Raw genomic sequence first — 20,062 nt, 5'->3', positions numbered from 1 at the left:
CTGGTACATCTGTCTGTTACTCATGTTTCCATCATTCACTGAGCTTATCCTTTCTTTCTTTCTTATTTATTTATTTATTTGAGAGAGTACAAGCTGGGGAGAGAGGGAGAAGGAGAAGCAGACTCCCTGCTGAGCAGGGAGCCCAATGTGGGGCTTGATCCCAGGACTCTGGGATCATGACCTGTGCAGAAGGCAGATACTTAACTGACTGGGCCACCCAGGTGCCCTTATCCTTACTTTCTGGCACAATTTATTCCAATTTATTCCAGGCCCAGATTGGACTTTTATAATGTCCCCTAACTGATCTCCTTTTCCTTCTACAATCCGTTTTTCATACTGTTGTCAGAATAATGTTTTCATAACAAATCATGCATGTCTCCGTTACTTGAAAGCCTTTAGTGACTTCCTCTTGCATTTAAAATCAAACTGCTTACCAGATTTAAAAAAGTACCCACCCACCACTCATATCCCTCCCTTCTTTACTCGCTCTGCTCCAGACATACTGACCTTTGAGGGTGCCAACTGTGCATCGTAGACTGCTAATTAGGCGACTCAACCTGAAAGTTGAGGTCCCATGTCTTAACATCTGCTTTGGTCTTTACCATCTTAGAAAGTTGGTATTCTCATCTTTCCAATTGCTTAGGCTAGAATCCTAGGAAATCATCTTCGATTCTCCTCTTTACTTCATACCCTATATCCAGTCCATCAATAAATCTAGTTGGCTCTGCCTCCAAAATATATTTCAACCTAATCTTATCTGCTATGACATTAGTCCAAGTTTCCCTTATCTTTTTCTAAAACCACAGTTGTTTTAGAGCAGTCTCCTGAGTTGTTCTGTAAGCCTGTGCCTCTGATCTCGCATCCCTACAGTGCTGCATTCACTGCAGAGCAACCAGAGTGATCTTTCTAAAGTGTCAGAGCAGTGGCATCTCACTCCTATGTTCCAAGCCCTTTTGTGGCTTTTTTTTATGACTAGAATTAAACCTCAACTCTGTATCTTGGCCTACATGGTCTCCAACCTTATCTCTTTCAACTTTTCTCATGGTCCAGCCACACGGGTCTTCCTTCTTTCCTCAGTTTTACCAAGCTTGTTCCCATTTTAAGGCTTTTGCAATGACTCTGCCTTTTTTTTTTTTTTTAAGATTTTATTTATTCATTTGAGACACAGAGATACAGAGAGAGAGAGAGCATGAGCAGTGGGAGAGGCCGAGGGAGAGGGAGAAGCAGACTCCCGGCCGAGCCAGGAGCCCGATGTGGGGCTCGATCCCAGGACCCTGGGATCATGACCTGAGCTGAAGGCAGACGCTTAACCATCTGAGCCACCCAGGCGCCCCAATGACTCTGCCTTTTGCTTGGAGTATTCTTCCCCCAGAATTTTGTGTGGCTGCCTCCTTGTCATTCAGAGCTCTACTCAAATGTCACTTTTCAGGTGTCTTCTCTCCTGTCCTTGCTAAAGAAGTACCCCCCACCACACACACTCCTTCTTCTTTCTATCACATTGTCCAATTTTCTTTATAGCACTTAGCAACTATCAGTAATTGTTTTTTAAAATTTTTCCCCATCATAAATGTTTTACATATCATAACTGTATTTAATTTTTATAAAATTTTTTTACTATTTTTCTCTTCTTAAAATATAAGTCACTTGAAAGCAGAGACTTTGTCTTACTATTTCATTTCTATATCTCCAGACTCAGAATAGAGGAACACAGAGTAGAATTTATCTATGAATAATCAATAAATATTGGTTAAGTGATAAAGACTTGATATTCAAATGTGCCCATTACATACTGGGGCAAAAATCATACACTCAACAATGTATATGTATATACATACATACACACACATTTTTAAGATAAATACGTCTATATACATGCTTATTGTCTCATATCATAGGTGGAATAATAAAGGAGTTTATCTTAGTTTGGGTTAAGTTGTTTTAGTAGACAGAGGACAAAAAGAAGAAAAAAGTTACTAGCTTTTGGTAGCCTTATTTAAATTTAATTTAAACACTTCATGTGTTTAAAATTAAAAGGCACTCTTGGGGCGCCTGGGTGGCTCAGTCAGTTAAGCAGCTTCCTTCGGCTCAGGTCATGATCCCAGGGTTCTGAGATCAAGCCCTGTGCAGTGGGGAGTCTGCTTGTCCCTCTCCCTCTCCGTCCCCCCGACCCCCACTTGTGCTTTCTCTCTCTCTCAAATAAATAAATAAAATCTTAAAAAAAAAATTACAAGGCACTCTTAAATCTAAACGGTTTCTTTCTTGTACTTCCCTTTAACAAAAGTACTGATACATCAGTAAAATGTGTCAAGTAAACTTAGTAAATAAGAAAATACTTTTAGCTTTTATTTTGCTAGCTATACTTAGTTAGCGGATGTTGCATTTTATAGAACAAATATTCAGATTTATAAGGACTTAGATAACTTTGTTAGAATGAAAAAAAAGAATACTCCTGAGCATATTTTTCAGTGGACAGATGTTCATAGTGTCAGAAATGAAGTTCTTTACCGCTTTCATCATAGCATTACATATAGAAGATAGCTCTCTCCTTAATAGCAGTCCTGTTAGATTGTTCAATTTTGAATGTTGAACTGAATCAGTATGGAAAACAGTATTGAATAACATTCATTTATTGGACATTTACTTGTGCATAGCATTCAATTAAATGCTATGGAGGACCCAAAGATGACAAGATACTCTAATGAAAACACTGGGATGTATTTCCTACTTAGTTTTTGAGAATTGTACTTCTAAAGAGATTGATTTGGTTCAGACTCCTGATTTTATTTTAATTTATTTATTTTTAAGTTTTTATTTTAATTCCAGTTAACATACAGTGTTATAGTAGTTTCAGGTATACAATACAGTGATTCAACAATTTCATACATCACCCTATGAGGTTCTTGATTTTAACAGTCCTTGAAATAACATGTTTTCCCAAAATGGCTTTATCTGAAGATTAGCCAAAGCTGATTGCTTTCCTTCTTTGAGCCAGCAATTATCCTTCTTTTCTTTTCCTTCATCTGTACCATCCGTTTTTTAGTTTTTAGTGTTCTAACAAGAACAACGTCATGCCTCAACTGGACCTGACTGACATTGTTAGCATCATTTTCAGTATAAGCTTCCTCGGGGCTAGAACTGCAGCAGCCAGCCCAGATGATGAGAGGGAGGGGGCGTAAAGGAGGGAGTGCAGCAGACTGGATTGAGGCATTTTCCCCTGGAGCTAAGGTTTTCAATCACAAGAGAAAATTGTCATTTATTAAATATTTAATGGCAACTATGGTGTTTAGATGCTAGTAATTTCTATTAAAATTTTCTTTTCTTTTGATAGAGTCGTTCCAATAAAGAAGATCCAGAACAGCTGAGATTAAAGCAGAAAGCCAAAGAGGTAGGACTTTCAAGTTACCATGCTTGTCTTTGTGTTGGAGGGAAGGTTGGCAGCTCTCTCCTGGCAATTAGGTCAGGGTTTATTTTGCTGCTGCATACCATTTGCAGAAGCCTTGGGGAAGGACAGGAACTGCTGAAGGCAAGGGCAGTACTTCAAATGAGGTCAATGAGTTATGTGCTCTCTTTTTAAAATTTATTTTCAAGGCTTAGGCCTGTCTAGAAATGGCTCTTTGTAAACTACAGCAGTGTACTTGGAGGAATATAACGTGGGATTAAAAAAAAAGAAGAAGAAAAAGAAAAAGAAACTTCTGAGATTTAGCATCTGGGACTGTACAATAGGCTACATTTTTCCAGGGTAATTGTTCGTTTTGTAAATCTGATACTGCTTATAATTCTTTGGCTGGGAGGTGGTACTGGGATTTAGTTTTAAATGGAAAACGCCTCTGGCTTTTAATTTTCTGGGCCCAGCAGTTTTCTGTTCTGGAATGGAGCCCTTGTTTCACACAGTTCATGTTTAGCTGCAGGGGTTTTAGTTTATAGCTTAGACTGGTTAAGCTTTTACTCCCAGAGGCCTCTGCATAGCAACTGTAGAAATCAACAAATAAGTTCATTTATGTCTGCAGCCTCCTCTCAGTAGCTGACTTTTTACATTTCCCAATATCCATTTCCTGACTTTTCTAGCCCCAGAGAAAAAAGCTCCACTAATTGGAGCTTATTTTAATTGAGCCTTAATATTGGATCTCACTGGAGTTGCCCCCAGAGCTGCTGAGAACAGAAGGAAATGAAAGTACCTAAGGTTGAAGATGTGGTGTGTGTTTGGGTGTGTGTGTGAAATTTTTCACTTGACCTACAGATCCTTTTCCCTGCTGAATAAATCATCAAGCCTGTTCACATTTCTGATTAAGGATCTGACAGCAGACGATAATAAAGACAATTGAGGTGTGAGACGTGTGATATGGAGCTGAAGAAATTGGTTTCTATAGTTACTTGACTGATTTCATGCAATTTTTAAGGATCTTTGTGCTAAATAAGAGTGATTTCCTGAGCAACCTTTTTCCTTAACTGTGCCTCTTGAACTATGAAATTTGTTGTTGCTTAACATTGCAGCACTCAGCTCCTAGGTGCCAGCAGCAGCAGGTTATTTATGAATGTTTTAAAGGGCCTTATTGTTTGGATTAATGTAGGAACTGAGGCAAAGCAAATGGAAATCTAGTAAGATTCTTACAATCAATGTGGTGTGTTTTCACTAAAATAGAGAAGGAAAATGCATGAACTCTGCATGGAGAGGTTTCTGGATTGAGATGAGGAGAACTGGAAAGGGAGAACATTAGAAAGGATCGAAGCCAGAAACATTTCATTTCAACAACAGAACACTTCTCATACTCATTTCTTTTTCAGTGGAAAATGTATCTAAAGATATTATCCAAAAAATTAGCATGAGAACCTTACCAATTACCCTCTTTAAGCAAGCCTGGCTTCATAGGTTATTTGGGAATGGGCATCCTATTGTTGCTCTGAATCACGGGCATTCCTCTTTGTTTTAATTAAGAACTGATTAGATGCTTATCTTATAATTCCATCCACTTTTGGGAAAATATCAGAAAGCTTGCTCTTTTATCTTTAAAAATTTTATCCCATCTATTCCGCTTTCATAAACCTTCATAAACATCTGGATCGATTAATTTTTCCTTCAGGTTTGTATAGGATTGTTTTGTTTGGTTGGTTTTTCTTTTAATATTGTGCTTAATTATTCTCTAAGGGATGAATAGATGGACAGTATTTTTCAAAGAAAACTGTAAAAGTAAATATGAAAAAAAATACCTTTTAATAAGAGCAGGTGGTAGCAAACTTGGTTTTCCCCCTCTTTTTGCACCTCCATTTCTTTTTCCTAGCAAGATTTAAAGGACTGTATAATTTCTTTCTAAAATATTTTAAAAGTTTTCTAGTTGCTTACTATCCTAAATCTTTCTGTTAAAAAAAAAAAAATACGCTGGCCTCATTCCAAGAACAGAGCCACTGTGTATTAGTTGCAAATGTTTGATAAAAATACAATATTGTCATTTGTATCATTCCTCTGTCCCCTAGAGCTTTTAATAACTTTAATATTCTAAGGGGCTCCAATTTAGAATCAAACACACAGGGATGCGATCTTTTGTCTGGTTGCAAAAGTCACTTGACCTTATCTTAATATAGAGTTGACTGTTCTCTAGTATGGTAATTTGTAAGGTTATCATTTGGGATATGCCAATTGTTATCACACTGGTATAAACTATAAAGCTTTTGTTTATGATTTTTTGGTATTTGGCTCTCTGGGAAGTTTTCTTTGCTCATTTGTGAAAATCAGCACGGATTCCTTTCAGTTGCTTGATTTGAAATTGGTTTGCTTTCTTTTTCCAGGTGACTACCTACCTACCAAGCTGGTCATAGGAAATATATTAAAGACAGTACCTTATAAGTGCAGAACTCTGAGGAACTGTCTAGAGAAGTCGTAGGCTTTATTGATCCGGGGATATGTTTTAACAATGATGTTTGTCATATAAATATTAAATCATGACTTGAATCCCCTTCATAATTTTATAATCTGGGGTGGTTCCAACTGTTAAGGACTAGAGTTTTGATCCTGATCGTTTCTCCTGTGCGTTTTCTTCTCTAATACCGTTTTAGAGTCTGTTCATTTCTTCTTTGCATTCTGGGTATAATGACAAACTGTTAAATCAAGTAGGTTTTTATAAAGGTGTTTAATAATTTCTTTTCATCCTTCCTATAGACTTCTTACAATTTTGTCATTCTTATTTGGCACTTAGAAAAATAGGCTGCCTGTGGGATTTGCCTCCAGTCCAGTCTCAGTCCATTGAAGTGGCTCCTGCTGCATACGGTTCTTATTGACCTGACAGGTTATCTGTCTGTTCGAAAACCTTATTGTTGTTTGGCTAAAATGTCTATGGGTATCTCTGTAATTCAGACATTTTAGTTTCAACTTTGGGGATGTTTCCTCCCCCTCCTTTTTCTGTTTTTGCCTGAAAAAAAAAAAACAACCCACAACAATATTATAAGCGTTCTCTCTCTCTCTCTGTTGTTAACTTTATATTTTAAATATTGATGCTTTTAAATTCCGATTTTAAAATTTTTCCTAGATACTTTTCCTAAAATGTTAAGTACTGACATACTTCCATTTTTACCATCTATTTGTGAAAGGTTTTAAATAGATTACTAATTGCCAGATTCTAACTTCAAACAAGTAGGCACATCTATGTTTAATGCAGCTGTAGACTTGTCGAAATATGTACCGTGTGTCCTAGATTACCATCTAGCCTTCGACGTTTTCCTTTCTTACCACATCATTCAGTGTTCTGAGGAGCAAGCCACCTGACCTTGTAGTTCATATATCCTGATTCCTTAAACATTTGTTATGTATACTGTGACCCTTATTTCCTTTTGAATATCTTCTTTCTCCTTTGGGAAGTGTGAATTCAGCACATCTGTGCAGAGTGAGACAAAGAATTCATTTACTTCCTTTTAACAGTTGCTAGCATTCCCACTTACATTTGTTATCAGACAAAAGAAGAAAGAAAAAGAAATGCAAGACCTGTACCTGCTGGCATATTAGCTCCACAGTGCAACCTGTAGAAACTGGGCAAAAGAATAAGTATTAAATGATTAAAATGCATGACAAATTAGAAAACTTGTACCCTCAAGTATTTAGGATTTTTGTTTATAGAAAACATAGGACAGGGTGCCTGGGTGGCTCAGACAGTTAAGCGTCTGCCTTCGGCTCAGGTCATGATCCCAGAGTCCTGGGATCGAGTCCCGCATTGGGCTCCCTGTTCCACGGGGAGCCTGCTTCTCCCTCTGCCTCTGTCTCTCTCTCTGTCTCTCATGAATAAATAAATAAAATCTTTTTAAAAAATAAATAAATAAATAAATAAAAAGAAATAAAATACTGTATCATAAGGCTTGTTAATGATCAGAAAATGTTATTTCATTATGAGAAAGACAGAAGTTTTTTTTAAATGCAATTTTTATAGATACAGAGTCAGTGAAATGTGATAATTAAGGCTATTAAATTAATAGCAATTTGTATCTAAAGTTTTATGCTTGTTCTGCATGAGCCAAAACTCTTGGAACACTGGACAGGACTAAGTGAAACTTGTCATTAAAAATATATTCTAGCAGTCCAATTAATTTAGTATGGAGAAGGCATTCTTTTTTTTTTTTTTTTTTCTAAGATTTTATTTATTTATTTGACAGAGAGAGAGATAGCGAGAGCAGGAACACAAGCAGGGGGAGTGGGAGAGGGAGAAGCAGGCTTCCCGCCGAGCAGGGAGCCCGATGCGGGGCTCGATCCCAGGACCCTGGGATCATGACCTGAGCCGAAGGCAGACGCTTAACGACTGAGCCACCCAGGCGCCCTGGAGAAGGCATTCTTAAAATGACAAGTTGTGGAAAGCTTGTGTACATAGAGAAACAGATGCAAATATTTCAAAGCATTGACAGTCCAGGACCATGGTTCTCAAACTCTGGTGTACATGAGAATCCTCTGGAGGGTTTGTTAAAACCCAGATTGCTGGCTCCATACCTAGAGTTTATGGTACAGTAGGTCTGGGTGAGGCCCGAGAGTTTGCATTTCTAACAGATTTCCAGGTGATTTGCTATTGCTGCTGCTCTGGAGGTCATAGTTAGAACCATTGGTCTAGGAGGGGAAGGAAGAAAGAGAACTTTTAAAATCCATCACTTTTATTTATCTATTAGAGAGAGAAAGAGCACAAGCAGGGAGGAAGGGAGAGGGAGAAGCAGACCCCCCTGCTGAGCAGGGAGCTGGACGCGGGACTCGATCCCAGGACCCTGAGATCATGACCCCTGAGCCGAAGGCAGATGCTCAACCGACTGACCCACCCAGGCGTCCCTATACTCGTTTTTTTGATGGATACTTTTCACAAGAGACACTTATTGGTTGTATCTCTTGATTGGTATGCCTTACATAGGAAGGATAATATTTTGTTTAAAGCTTCAACAGAAGGCTGTATGCATTAATTTTGAAGTGTGGGATTTGTATGGCTTAAGAGACATTCTACCCTTTTGGTAGAAGAGGTACATATTATAAATGAAATAGCATTGAACTAGAAGTCAGGAGTCTTCAATTCTAGATTCACCTGCCACTGTCTGCATCTCACTTTGGGGAAGTTACTCTTTTGAACTTACTCCCATTTCCTTCTATAGTCAATCCTTGAACAACTCATGAGTTAGGGTAACATCCCCCTGTACAGTCAAAAATCCACATATAACTTTTTTTTTTTTTAAGATTTTATTTATTTGAGAGAGCATGCACATGAGCGGGAGGAGGGGCAGAGGGACAAGCAGAGTCCACTCTGAGCAGGAGCCCGACATGGGGTTCAATCCCAGAATCCTGAAATCATGATGTGAGCAAAGTCAGACGCTTCACCGACTGAGCCACGCAGGCGTCCCACATATAACTTTTAACTCTCCCCAAATGTATCTACTAACAATCCTCTGTTGATGGGAAACCTTACTGGTAACATAAATAGTTGATTAAAACATAGTTGTATATTCTCTATATAATATACTATATTTTTACACTAAAGTAAGCTAGAGAAAAGAAAATGTTAAGAAAATCATAAGAAAAAATACACTTACAGTACTACAGTATATCAAAAAAAGTCACCTATAAGTGGACCCACACAGTTCAAATCCATGTTGTTCAAGGATCAACTGTATTTAAAATGAATGTAACAGTACATGCTCTACTTATGTTACATAGCTATCATAATTTAGGGGAAGGTCAGGTATAAAAGGAAAAATAGTAGCTTAAGAACATTAGCTATAGAAACATTTAAGATAGATGCCATCAAGCTCTTAAATAAGTAAGCTTGAGATTGACCCATGGATATGTTAGGGGTGTGTGTGTGTGTGTGTGTTTTCTTTCAAGAAGACTGGAAAGAAGGTTGAAAAAAATGTAAGGGGAAGATGGAGAGGGAAGGAAGTTCTGTAATCTAATACAGATTACATTTGTATTCAACAATACATAAATCAAGTATTATGTTTAAGTCTAAAGAAGAAAGTGTCTAATTGAGATTGTGTGGAATGTGCTATTTTCCTGAAAGGTAGGGATGGATTAAAAGGGCTGACTAGCAAGGCATTGGACTCTACATTCCAGATTCCAAGTATTTCAGGTGTTCTGGACAGTGTCTTGACATCATAAGAACTAGTGTTAGTGGTTAGGAGAATAAAGAAATAATCAGACCATGTATTGTTAGGTTTGGTGGAATGCCTGCCTAATAATTTTCTTTGAGGGGTTGAAAGGGATCCTGTGTTTTTATTGTGATGCCCCTGAATTTTAGGGGAGGTGGGGGTAGTTATTTTTTTGTAACTTGCTTCATTGGTTCCTTTAGTCTAGGATTCACCCGTTAATACTGTTTAGTATGGTATTGTTTGCTTCTTTTGTAGTATAATATTTTAGGATTTAACCTTATTTTCCCCAGTAAGTTGCAGTAATTTAGAAGTGATTATTAGCATTGTTGAGAATTTTAGAGTTTGGTCAGTTAATCTTTACAAAGCATATCTAAAATTCTATTTAATTTTTTGCTATTTAAAAACATCTATTGTGGGCGCCTGGGTGGCTCAGTTGGTTAAGCAACTGCCTTCGGCTCAGGCCATGATCCCAGAGTCCTGGAATCGAGTCCCGCATCAGGCTCCCTGCTCAGCGGGGAGTCTGCTTCTCCCTCTGCCCCTCCCCCCTCTCATGCTCTCTCTATCTCATTCTCTCTCAAATAAATAAATAAAATCTTTAAAAAAAAAATCTATTGTTTGGTGATAGGGTTTTATTGTTATTTCTATGTACACTTAACATTAATTGTGAAATCTAAACAGGACATTATTCTTAATTCTTTGCTGAACTCAAAACCAGGTAGTGTGCTTTAGTTCTCTTATTTTTTTAGATTCTTTCAAATATTCCTATTTGGCGGCATTAACTATTTTCATTGCTACTAATGTAGGTGTTCTTGGATAGCACACATAAGCTTTGGGGGAGACATTAACTTACCTCTCAACTCCCCCCTTTGCATTATACCTTAGTATCACTTTCCAAAAATTCATAGTAAAATCAGACTGAAGATGACAGCACTTCATATTTTTGGATCATTTGTTAAAAAGGACAGCTCTGCTGTTGTCTTTTGTACTTTCAGCTCCTGAATTTTTTTTTTAATTCCTTGGCTTCCTGAAGCACAAAAAAGAAACACATTTTTGAATTTCCCATAGTGTCAGTGTCACAACTATCTAAATAATTTAGCCCTTCCTATTAGTATGTCTCACTGTATTTGTGGAGGGACTTGGCTATATAATACTTGATTTATTCATTCTTCATTCAGCTCCTCTAATTCTGCCTAAGGTTTTGGATTCTATTTTCATTAATTTTTGTTTTTCCTTATCTTTTGTCCTTCACAATTATAGTACTTAGCATCAAGAAGTACCTCTATTGAACTTTACTCTGAGAGCTTGTGTGATCTTTAAGGTAATCTGTTAATGTGTTTTGGACTTGATTAAAGTGAATATTACCATAGTTATACTTAAAAATGAACAGAGACAAGTACTAAACATCAGGAATAAAATAACTTTCAACTACTATTGCTCTATTGCTCTCTAGGGCACTGACTTGAATTTTAGGGAACCTCTATTTGATATCAGAGAGACTGTGATAAGGGAAATGAAGGCTTCTGCCTTTTTCATTAGCCACAAGGAAGGAGTAAGGATACTCTAAAAGAGAACCTACCAAGCCTGTTAGATCTTTTTGGGTGTTACTGATGTAAGTGAGCAAGCAGGCTTAAGTTTTATGAAACAAAGCCTAGGAGGAATATAACTTAACAGAAACCTGTTGTCAGAATTCTGGTTAAACCAGCTTTTAAAGTTCCAGTTGATGGAGTAAAAACACTCCACACTGTCTCTCCCTCTGAATACAGTATAAAATCTGAACAGAATGCACAGAGAAGCTATTTGAAGGTTTTGAAAAGTAAGTAGTAGATAAATTGGGGAAGAAGATGAGAATCCAAAATACCACTAAATCAGCGGTGTGGTAGCCATCCCTCTTTCACCTCCCCACTCCTATTCTTGCTGCTTACTGTAGACATGGATACAGTCACAGAAATGTATGGCAAAGCAGAGTAACTAAAGCCCCAGCTTTCTGGCCAGAGGACAAAAAGAGGAGCCTAGGGAATAAAAAATTACTGGGAACATTGTGGAATAGGGAGAGCTCAGGAAAGCAATCCTATTACTGTTTTAAACTTCTAGGCCCACTCTTGAGCTACACATTTGTCATATGTGAATGATTCTGATGAGCATACATAAACTATAAGAGTGGAACTAGCAGAGCACTGCTAGGTCCCAGACTGACAACTGAGTAGTACATATTTGGGACAGATCCAAAGAGCACAACAAAGGCTTTGAAAATTGAACTAATGTTGGAGCTTAAGCCCACAGAATACACGTCGGAATTTGTGGCCTAAATCTAGCTGGCCTGTTTTGCATGCTAAAACAAAAATATCATACTCCAAAGGATTTAAAGAAGACCCAGAGTCTTATAATACTTAAAATATTCAGGATACCATTTAAAATTATTTGGCTTGAAGACCCAGGAATAAAGTTCTAAAATGGAAATTTTAGAACTGAAGATGACAGTAATCAAAATAAAACACTTGTTGGATGGGCTAGATAGCAGAAAAGAGAGGAAAGAGGAAAGAGTCAGTGAACTTGAAGATGGACAAATAGAATTTATCTAATCTAAACAACAGAGGGGAAAATGGATCAAAAACAGAGCCTCAGAGACCTGTGGGACAATGACCAAAGGTCTGGCATTAATGTTACTGAAGTCTCAGAAGAGAAAGAGTAAGATGCTAAAAATATGTTTGAAAAAATAATGGCTAACAACCCCCCAAATTTAGAGAAAGACAAACCTAAAGATTCTGGAGGCTCAGTAAACTCCCCAAACAGGATAATCACAGAGAAACTCAGGTTTGGTCACATCTAGTCTTAGAAAACTAAAGACATAGAAAAAATTCTTGAATAGCTAGAGAAATGTACACTTTTCCAATAAGGGACCAGCAATTCAAATGATTATAGATTTCTTATCAGAAACCATGGAGACCAAAAAGAAAGTAGCAACATATTTTTAAAGTGCAGTAAGTAAAGAACTGTCAATCAACCCAGAATGTTATATCCTGTGAAAATACCCTGTAGGAATAAAAGTGAAATAAAGACATTGTCAGATGAAGGAACAAGAATAGAATCTGTTGCCAGCAGACCTGCTCTGAAAGAATTGTTTAAGGAAGTTGAAGTTTTTCAGAATGAAATGAAATGATACCAAAGGGAACCTTTAAACATCAGGAATGAAGAAAGAACAACAGAAATGGTATAATAGACTAGTCTGCTTTTGAGCTTTTTAAAATATTGAAAGCAAAAATTACAACATTGTCAGGGATTTTCTATATATATATATGTGTGTATATGTATATGTATATGGCTAAGTGTAAATGGTCTAAATATACTAATTAAAAGAGAGAGATTGTCAGGATAGATTTAAAAACTATGACTAATCTGTATCTGTTTACAAGAAACTCACTTCAAATGTAATGATGTAGATAGGTTAAAGTAAAAGGATAGAAAAAATGCTTATATTAGAGAAGAAAGATCTCAAATCAATAATCTAAGCTTTTACCTTAAACTGGTAAAAGAAGAGCAATATACAACCAAGTAAGCAGAAGAAGAGAAATAAAGGTAAAAGCAGAAATCAATGACTTCCACTAACTGAAGAAAAAATAGAGAAAATCAGTAAAACCAAAAGCTGGTTCTTTGATCAACAGAATTGGTAAATCTCTAGTAAGACTGACAAAGAAAAAAGAAGATATAAATCACCAATATCAGGAAAAAAGAGATGGAAAATCACTACAGATGCTGCAGATGTCAAAAGGATAAGGGAATACAGATGAACAACTCCATGCAACTTAGGTGAAATACCAAGTTCTTGAGAAGCACAAGCTATCAAAATTTAGCCAAGTGAAGTAGTTAACCACAGTAGTTCTATAATTATTAAATAAATTGAATTTATAGTTAAAACTTTTCAATAAAGAAATCTCCAGGCACAGATGATTTTTACTTAGTAAATTCTCCCAAACATTTACAGAAGAATTAACACTACATCTACACAATTTCTTTCAGAACATGGAAGAGTTAAAAACTCTTCCAGTTCATTTTATGAGACCATCATTACCCTAATAAACCAGATAAACATTACAAAATAAGAAAACTACATTTCTGTCTCCTTTGTGAACATAGATGTAAACATGTTCAAAAAATATTAGCAAATGAAATCTAGTAACATATAAAATAATACATCATGACCAAGTGGAGTTTACCCCAGGAATGCAAAGCTGGATTAAAATTCACAAATCAGTGAATATCATTTACCATATTAACAGTCTAAGAAAGATCATGTCAGTTGATGCAGAAATACATTAGATAGATTTCAACATGTATTAATAACTCTCAAGAATCAAGGAATAGAAGGGACTTCCTCAATCTGATAAAGGGCAGCTATTAAAACCCTGCTATTAATGTTATTCCTAATGGCGAAATGACCAAATGCTTTCTTTCAAAGATTGGAAAAAAGACAAAGATGTCTGCTTTCATCACTATTACTCAGTGTTATATTGCCAGTACAATAAAACAAGAAAAAGAAAAGGCATATAGAGATTGGAGACAGAGAAATTAAATAGTGTGGGGTTTTTGTTCTCTTAACTGTGTCTTTTATAGTGCAAACTTTTCTAATTTATATGAAGTCTAATCTGTCATGGTTTGTTTGTTTTTTTAATAGACCTGCTTTGGGTGCCATGTCTTAAGAACTCTTTGCTAGGCCCTAAGTCACAAAGATTTTCTCTTACACTTTTTTTTTTCTCTCTTACACTTTTTGCTAGAAGCTTATAGTTTACATTTTGAGTTAATTCTTGTATAAGGTGTGAGGTTTAATGTCAAGATTTATTTTTTCACATGTGATGTCCAGTTGCTCCAACATTTGTTGAAAACACTATGCTTTCTCAATTGAGTTGTTTTCCACCCTGGTCAAAAATCAATTAGCCATATTTATGTGGATATGTTTCTTGATTCTTTATTCTGTCTCATTATTCTGTGTGTCTGTTCCTTTATCAGTATCACATTATTTTGATTACTGTAGCCCTCTATAAGTACTTCCTAAAATCACATGGTGTAAATTCTTTAAATTTTGTTCCTTTTTTTTTGTTTTTCAAAATTGATTTAGCTTTTCTAGTTCCTTTGCCTTTCCATATAAATTTTACTTTATTCATTCATTCACTCATTAAGATTTATTTATTTATTTATTAGAAAGAGTGAGAGTAAGAGAGAGCACAAGCAGGGTGGAGGGGTACAGGGAGAGGGAGAAGCAGGCTCCCCACTGAGCAGGGAACAGGGAGCCTGATGCAGGGCTTGATCCCAAGAGCCCAGGTTGTGCTTTCTCTTTCCCTCTCTCTCTGACAAATAAATAAATAAAATCTTTTTTTTTTTAAAGATATTATTTATTTGTCAGAGAGAATACAAGCAGGGGGAGCAGCAGGCAGAGAGACTGCTGAGCAAGGAGTCCGACGCGGGACTCGATCCCAGGACCCTGGGATCATGACCTGAGCCCAAGGCAGACACTTAACCGACTGAGCCACCCGGGCATCCCTAAATAAATAAAATCTTAAAACAAACAAACAAACAAAGAAAAAACAGTTGCTTAACCAACTGAGCCACACAAGTGCCCCTCCATATATATTTTAGAATCAACTTATCCATATCTGTAAAAAAAAAAAAAAAAGTACTGGAATTGTGTTAAATCTATAAAAATTTTGAGAGAATTGAAATGTTCACAATGTTGAGTCTTGCAGTCCATGAACACAGCATGTCTTTCCACTTGTCTGTGTTTTATTTCTTTCATCTGCATTTTGTGATTTATTGCATGCAAATATCCATAGGCTTTAGGTTTATACCTAAATTTCCAATTGTACCTTAATGGTATTTAGAAATGATTATTGTGTATGTTCACCTTGCATCTTGCAACCTTGCTAAATTCATTTATTAGTCCTAGGAGGATTTTTGTTTTTGTTTTTGTTTTTATTTTTTGTAGCTGACTTGAGGTTTTCTGTGTAGATAATCATGTCACTTTCAATCCTGTTTCTACCCGCAAGCCTCTAACTCAGTGCCTGACTGTTTTCACTGAACTCGGCTTACATATCATCTTTCCCCACTTGTGTATGCCAAATCTGCCTTAATGCCCAGAATGTTCTTCTGTTCTGGTTAAAAATGCCTGGTTTTTCTGTATTGTGCTGGAAAAGATACATTGTTTTTAAGTAAGTTTGTTGTAACATAGGGCAAACCAAAACTATGTTAAGTTTTAATTTTTGTTATAGTTTTGCAAAATTTTAAAACATTGTGAGATTTCAAAAAACCGAAGTGTAATTTGCAGAATGGGAGAGAGTGTTTTACTACAAAGGTACGGAAATTTGATGACAGAGGTCAATTTAAAAACTTTTTATGTGTTGTAACTATCTTGCAGATGCCATTTTTCTCTAGGGAAGCATTTTAAAATATAGCTCGTTGTTTGATTTGTGCTGCAGCGTAGATTAACTAAAATCGTATTTTGTCATCTAGAAGTTCCAGAGTGTGACAGCATCAGATTCTAACACTATATATTTTATTTAAAAGGCCAGCATCAACAAAAGATAGTTTCTAACTCCTGAAAACAGTTTTCCAGCAGTTTATATAAAAATGAATCCACAATTTAAAAGCGGAGTTTCTGGGGGCACCTGGGTTGCTCAGATGGTTTAGTGTCTGCCTTCGGCTCAGGTCGTGATCCCAGGGTTCTGGGATTGAGTCCCACATCTGGATCTTTGCTCGGCAGGAAGCCTGCTTCTCCCTCTCCCACTCCCCCTGCTTGTGTTCCCTCTCACGCTGTCTCTCTCTGTGTCAAATAAATAAATAAAATCTTTTTTTTTAAGATTTTATTTATTTGACAGAGAGAGAGACAGCGAGAGAGGGAACACAAGCAGCGGGAGTGGGAGAGGGAGAAGCAGCCTTCCCGCCGAGCAGGGAGCCCGATGCGGGGCTCGATCCCAGGACCCTGGGACCATGACCTGAGCCGAAGGCAGACGCTTAACGACTGAGCCACCCAGGCGCCCCTAAATAAATAAAATCTTTTAAAAAAAAAAGGAATTTCTGCCTGATAATTTGTGAAGCAAATGAAGAATTGTTCTTTTTTCTTTTTTCTTTTTTTAAGTTGTGTTTTCTTCTTTAATAAAGACTTAGTTACCTATGGCTTATTTTTGGTCTTTCCTCTAATATTATAAAATAATCTGAAGTGATCTTTACTTTTTATCTCCTTGAGACTGCCTATTTCACCACAAACTATTTCCTGTTTTCATCCTGCTCTTGTATTAATATGTTCAAAATTTGGTCAGTGCTCTTTTTAAAAGAATATTCTGTGTGTGTGTGTGTGTGTGTGTGGTCCCTCAACAGGTTACTTTCAGTTGGCTATCTTGGAGCCTGATCTTGTTTGAATATTTGTCTAGCAACCAGTGCCAGGTTCGTTCTTTCTTTCCCTCCATAGTAATAAGATTTTGATGCTGAGGCTAGGATTTCCAGTACGATATTAAATAACAATGGTCAGAGTGGACATCCCTGTCTTGTTCCTGACTCTGGAGGAAAAGCTCTCAGTTTTTCCCCATTGAGGATGATATTAGCTGTGGGTCTTTCGTATATGGCCTTTATGATATTGAGGTATGTTCCCTCTATCCCTGCTTTGCTGAGTACTTTCAATTTTTGGCATGAAGATAAATATAGAGTGAATCCATGTGACATATAGAGAGGGTTTGTAACAAGAACACTTGGCTCTGAGTTCTGTTTCTACCACTTATCATTTATGTGACCTTTATGAAGTTTTCCTAAGCTCTTAGAGCATGTCTTCCTTAGTTAAAAAAAAAAAAAAAAAGATGAGTACATGTATAATTTTCATATCCTGTTATAGTAATTAATATAAACTTTTCAGTGTTGTGAGAGTTAAATGAGTTAATTTTTAAGGAGGCAGTTTGTAAATCATACAGCACAGAACTGTTTCCTATGACACACAATAACTCTTTATTTTCGAGTAGTTTTCTTTTAATCTGAAAAGGTTGACTATAGTTTGGCCAATTTCTGTCCAGTTTACTGTTCAATTTATTCTTCAGGCATTTCTTACCTGTGATTAAAGTAAGAAGAGATTAAGCTCTAGATGCCTTTCTTTTCTTGTTTTTCTTCTATTCTATACTTCTTCCTTACCTAAATTCTGCCTCTTCTGTTTTTAGATTGAGGACTAAAGAGTTTGTTGGGGTAAAGGCATCAGGAAATGATGTGCTCTTGGCTATTAGGGGAATTTATATTTATTTCTTACTTTAACTTGTTTGGTGAAGAACACAGAAGTAGGCTTAGTGATCAATTTCTTACTCCCTCTGAGCATGACTCTATGTAAATATGCATTTTTTTTTTTTTTTATTCCATCTTCTAGTTACAACAGTTGGAGCTTGCGCAGATACAGCATAGAGATGCTAACCTCACAGCTCTTGCGGCTATTGGACCAAGAAAGAAGAGACCACTAGAATCTGGGTCTGGAAGTGAGGTATTGAAGTAATGTTTGTTATTTTATTTTTCATGTCAAGAAAGCAAGCCAAAAAGAAGCAAAGACGTGTAGATAGTTTACCCTACCTAGCATGCTGGTGCTGCCAAATGCCTGTTAAAACTCTCCTTTGCCTGTTTTACAGAATCTTAATTTTTCCTGGTTTTTAGGATATATATCACCTTGAACTTAACTCCTACTGATTATTTATTTTATACTTCCTCCAACCCCTCATTTCTAGTCCTACTGAGTCTCACTATCTCAATTTTTTTATTTCTGTACATTCTTTTCAGTGGTCTTATGTAATCCTCTTCCTGCTGTGTATCTAAATCTAGCTCATCTCTTAAGATAAATCTGCCCTCTTTATTTCTTGCATGAACCACTATTCATTTCCTCATTGACTTCTTGTCTCAGTACATAGTGTGTTTGCATGGCAAATTAGTCTGTGTTCCACATAGGATGCATATTTTTTCCAAGATTTTAAACTTTTTGAGCAAGACTATAATCCTATTCATTTGTATTTCCCCCCAGAACCAGGCACTTATATACTCATTAAAAATTGTTAATTGTTTGACTAGCACCAAGGAAAGCTCTAACTTACATCTTTAGAGCAAATATTTGTTGTAATGGTACATTAACGGATTGATCATCGGGGTGAGATAGAGGTATGGTAAGAGCCCCTAGATAGGGTCAGCAATAAGAGTCACGGCTCATCTGTTTTGCTCTGTAAAATTTAAATGTGCTTGAGACAAGCTCCTCCCTGGCATTGACCCTGAACACTGACAGTTCCTAAATGAATGACAATCATCTCAGTAGAAGGATTTAAAAAATTAGTTGTTTTTCCTTATAAATGTAGTGAATGCAACGTGTTCACATGCCCCCCAAAAAATCACAGTATAAAAAAATGTTTGAAAAATAAATGTTTCCTTCTCACAGATTTCTAGTCCCCCATCTCCTTCCCAACCAGACGTAGCCATTATTAAGATTTTGAAATAGCTTCCTAGAAATGTTATGAATATGGACATGTATATCATGGGTGTTCACAAATCCACATGTTTGATTTTGTTTTTACTTAAATGTGTTCAAACTAGAGTTATTGTTCTGCCCTTGATGTTTTTCTTTTTTCCAGGATCTTTTTCCATAATCTTTTTTCCATAATCTCCCTCATATAATTGACCTCCATACGTTTTAAAGATATAGGATATTACTATGTTTAGATAAATGTAATTTATCAACCTGTCCTTTAGTGGAAATTTAGGCTTTTTTACAGAACGTTCTTGTACTGACATTGTTATGTTTGTACAATGTAACTATAGGCTAAATTCCTAAAAATAGAATTCCTGGTTTAAAGGCTGTGCATAGTAGGAATAACTTTTTGGAAAAATTCAAACATACAATGATAGAATAGTATAATAAATCCCCATATACCCACCCCCTGTTACACCTACTATAAATTTATTCCCAGTCTTTATTTATATCTATACCAACTTTTCTCAGCTAAGTTTTTTATCTCCCAGGTTATTTTTTTTTAAGATTTTATTTATTTATTTATTTATTTGAGAGAGCAAACGAGAGAGAGCACAAGCAGGGTGAAGGGCAGAGAGAGAAGCAGACACCCTGCTGAGCAGGGAGCCTGATGTGGGACTTGATCCTGGGACCTCCAGGATCATGACCTGAGCCGAAGGCAGACACTTAACTGACTGAGCCACCCACATGCCCCTCTCAGGTTGTTTTAAATTCAGTTCTAGACTCAGCATCATTTTATCATAAATATTATTTGTTGCTTTTGGTTTTTGTTAAATATTTTTAAATGACCGTCTGAATAAGTTGTATCAGTTTTTACATCCATTAGTGTCTACTTTCCCACACTGTGATTAACACTGGGGATTATCTTTGCCCTTAGATGGTTGAAAATGCAATTTTTAGGGGTGCCTGGGTGGCTCAGTCGTTAAGCGCCTGCCTTCGGCTCAGGTCATG

General features: G+C 36.6%; 1 protein-coding gene across 1 annotated transcript in view; it reads left to right on the top strand.

Annotated features, from left to right (window-relative positions):
- Positions 1-20,062, top strand: part of TAF4B (TATA-box binding protein associated factor 4b) — a 126,961-nt gene that overhangs the window by 78,023 nt on the left and 28,876 nt on the right. Inside the window, exons 13-14 of the mRNA XM_034996188.1 lie at positions 3,329-3,385; positions 17,978-18,088. Coding sequence (XP_034852079.1) covers positions 3,329-3,385; positions 17,978-18,088 — 168 coding nt within the window. The remainder of the gene's footprint in view (positions 1-3,328; positions 3,386-17,977; positions 18,089-20,062) is intronic.

The sequence above is a fragment of the Mirounga leonina genome, unplaced genomic scaffold (assembly GCF_011800145.1).
Source record: "Mirounga leonina isolate KUSES-001 unplaced genomic scaffold, KU_Mleo_1.0 Mir_93, whole genome shotgun sequence".
NCBI lineage: Eukaryota > Metazoa > Chordata > Mammalia > Carnivora > Phocidae > Mirounga > Mirounga leonina.
Note: the sequence above shows the minus strand (reverse complement) of the source record. Positions and strands in the feature narration are given on the sequence as shown.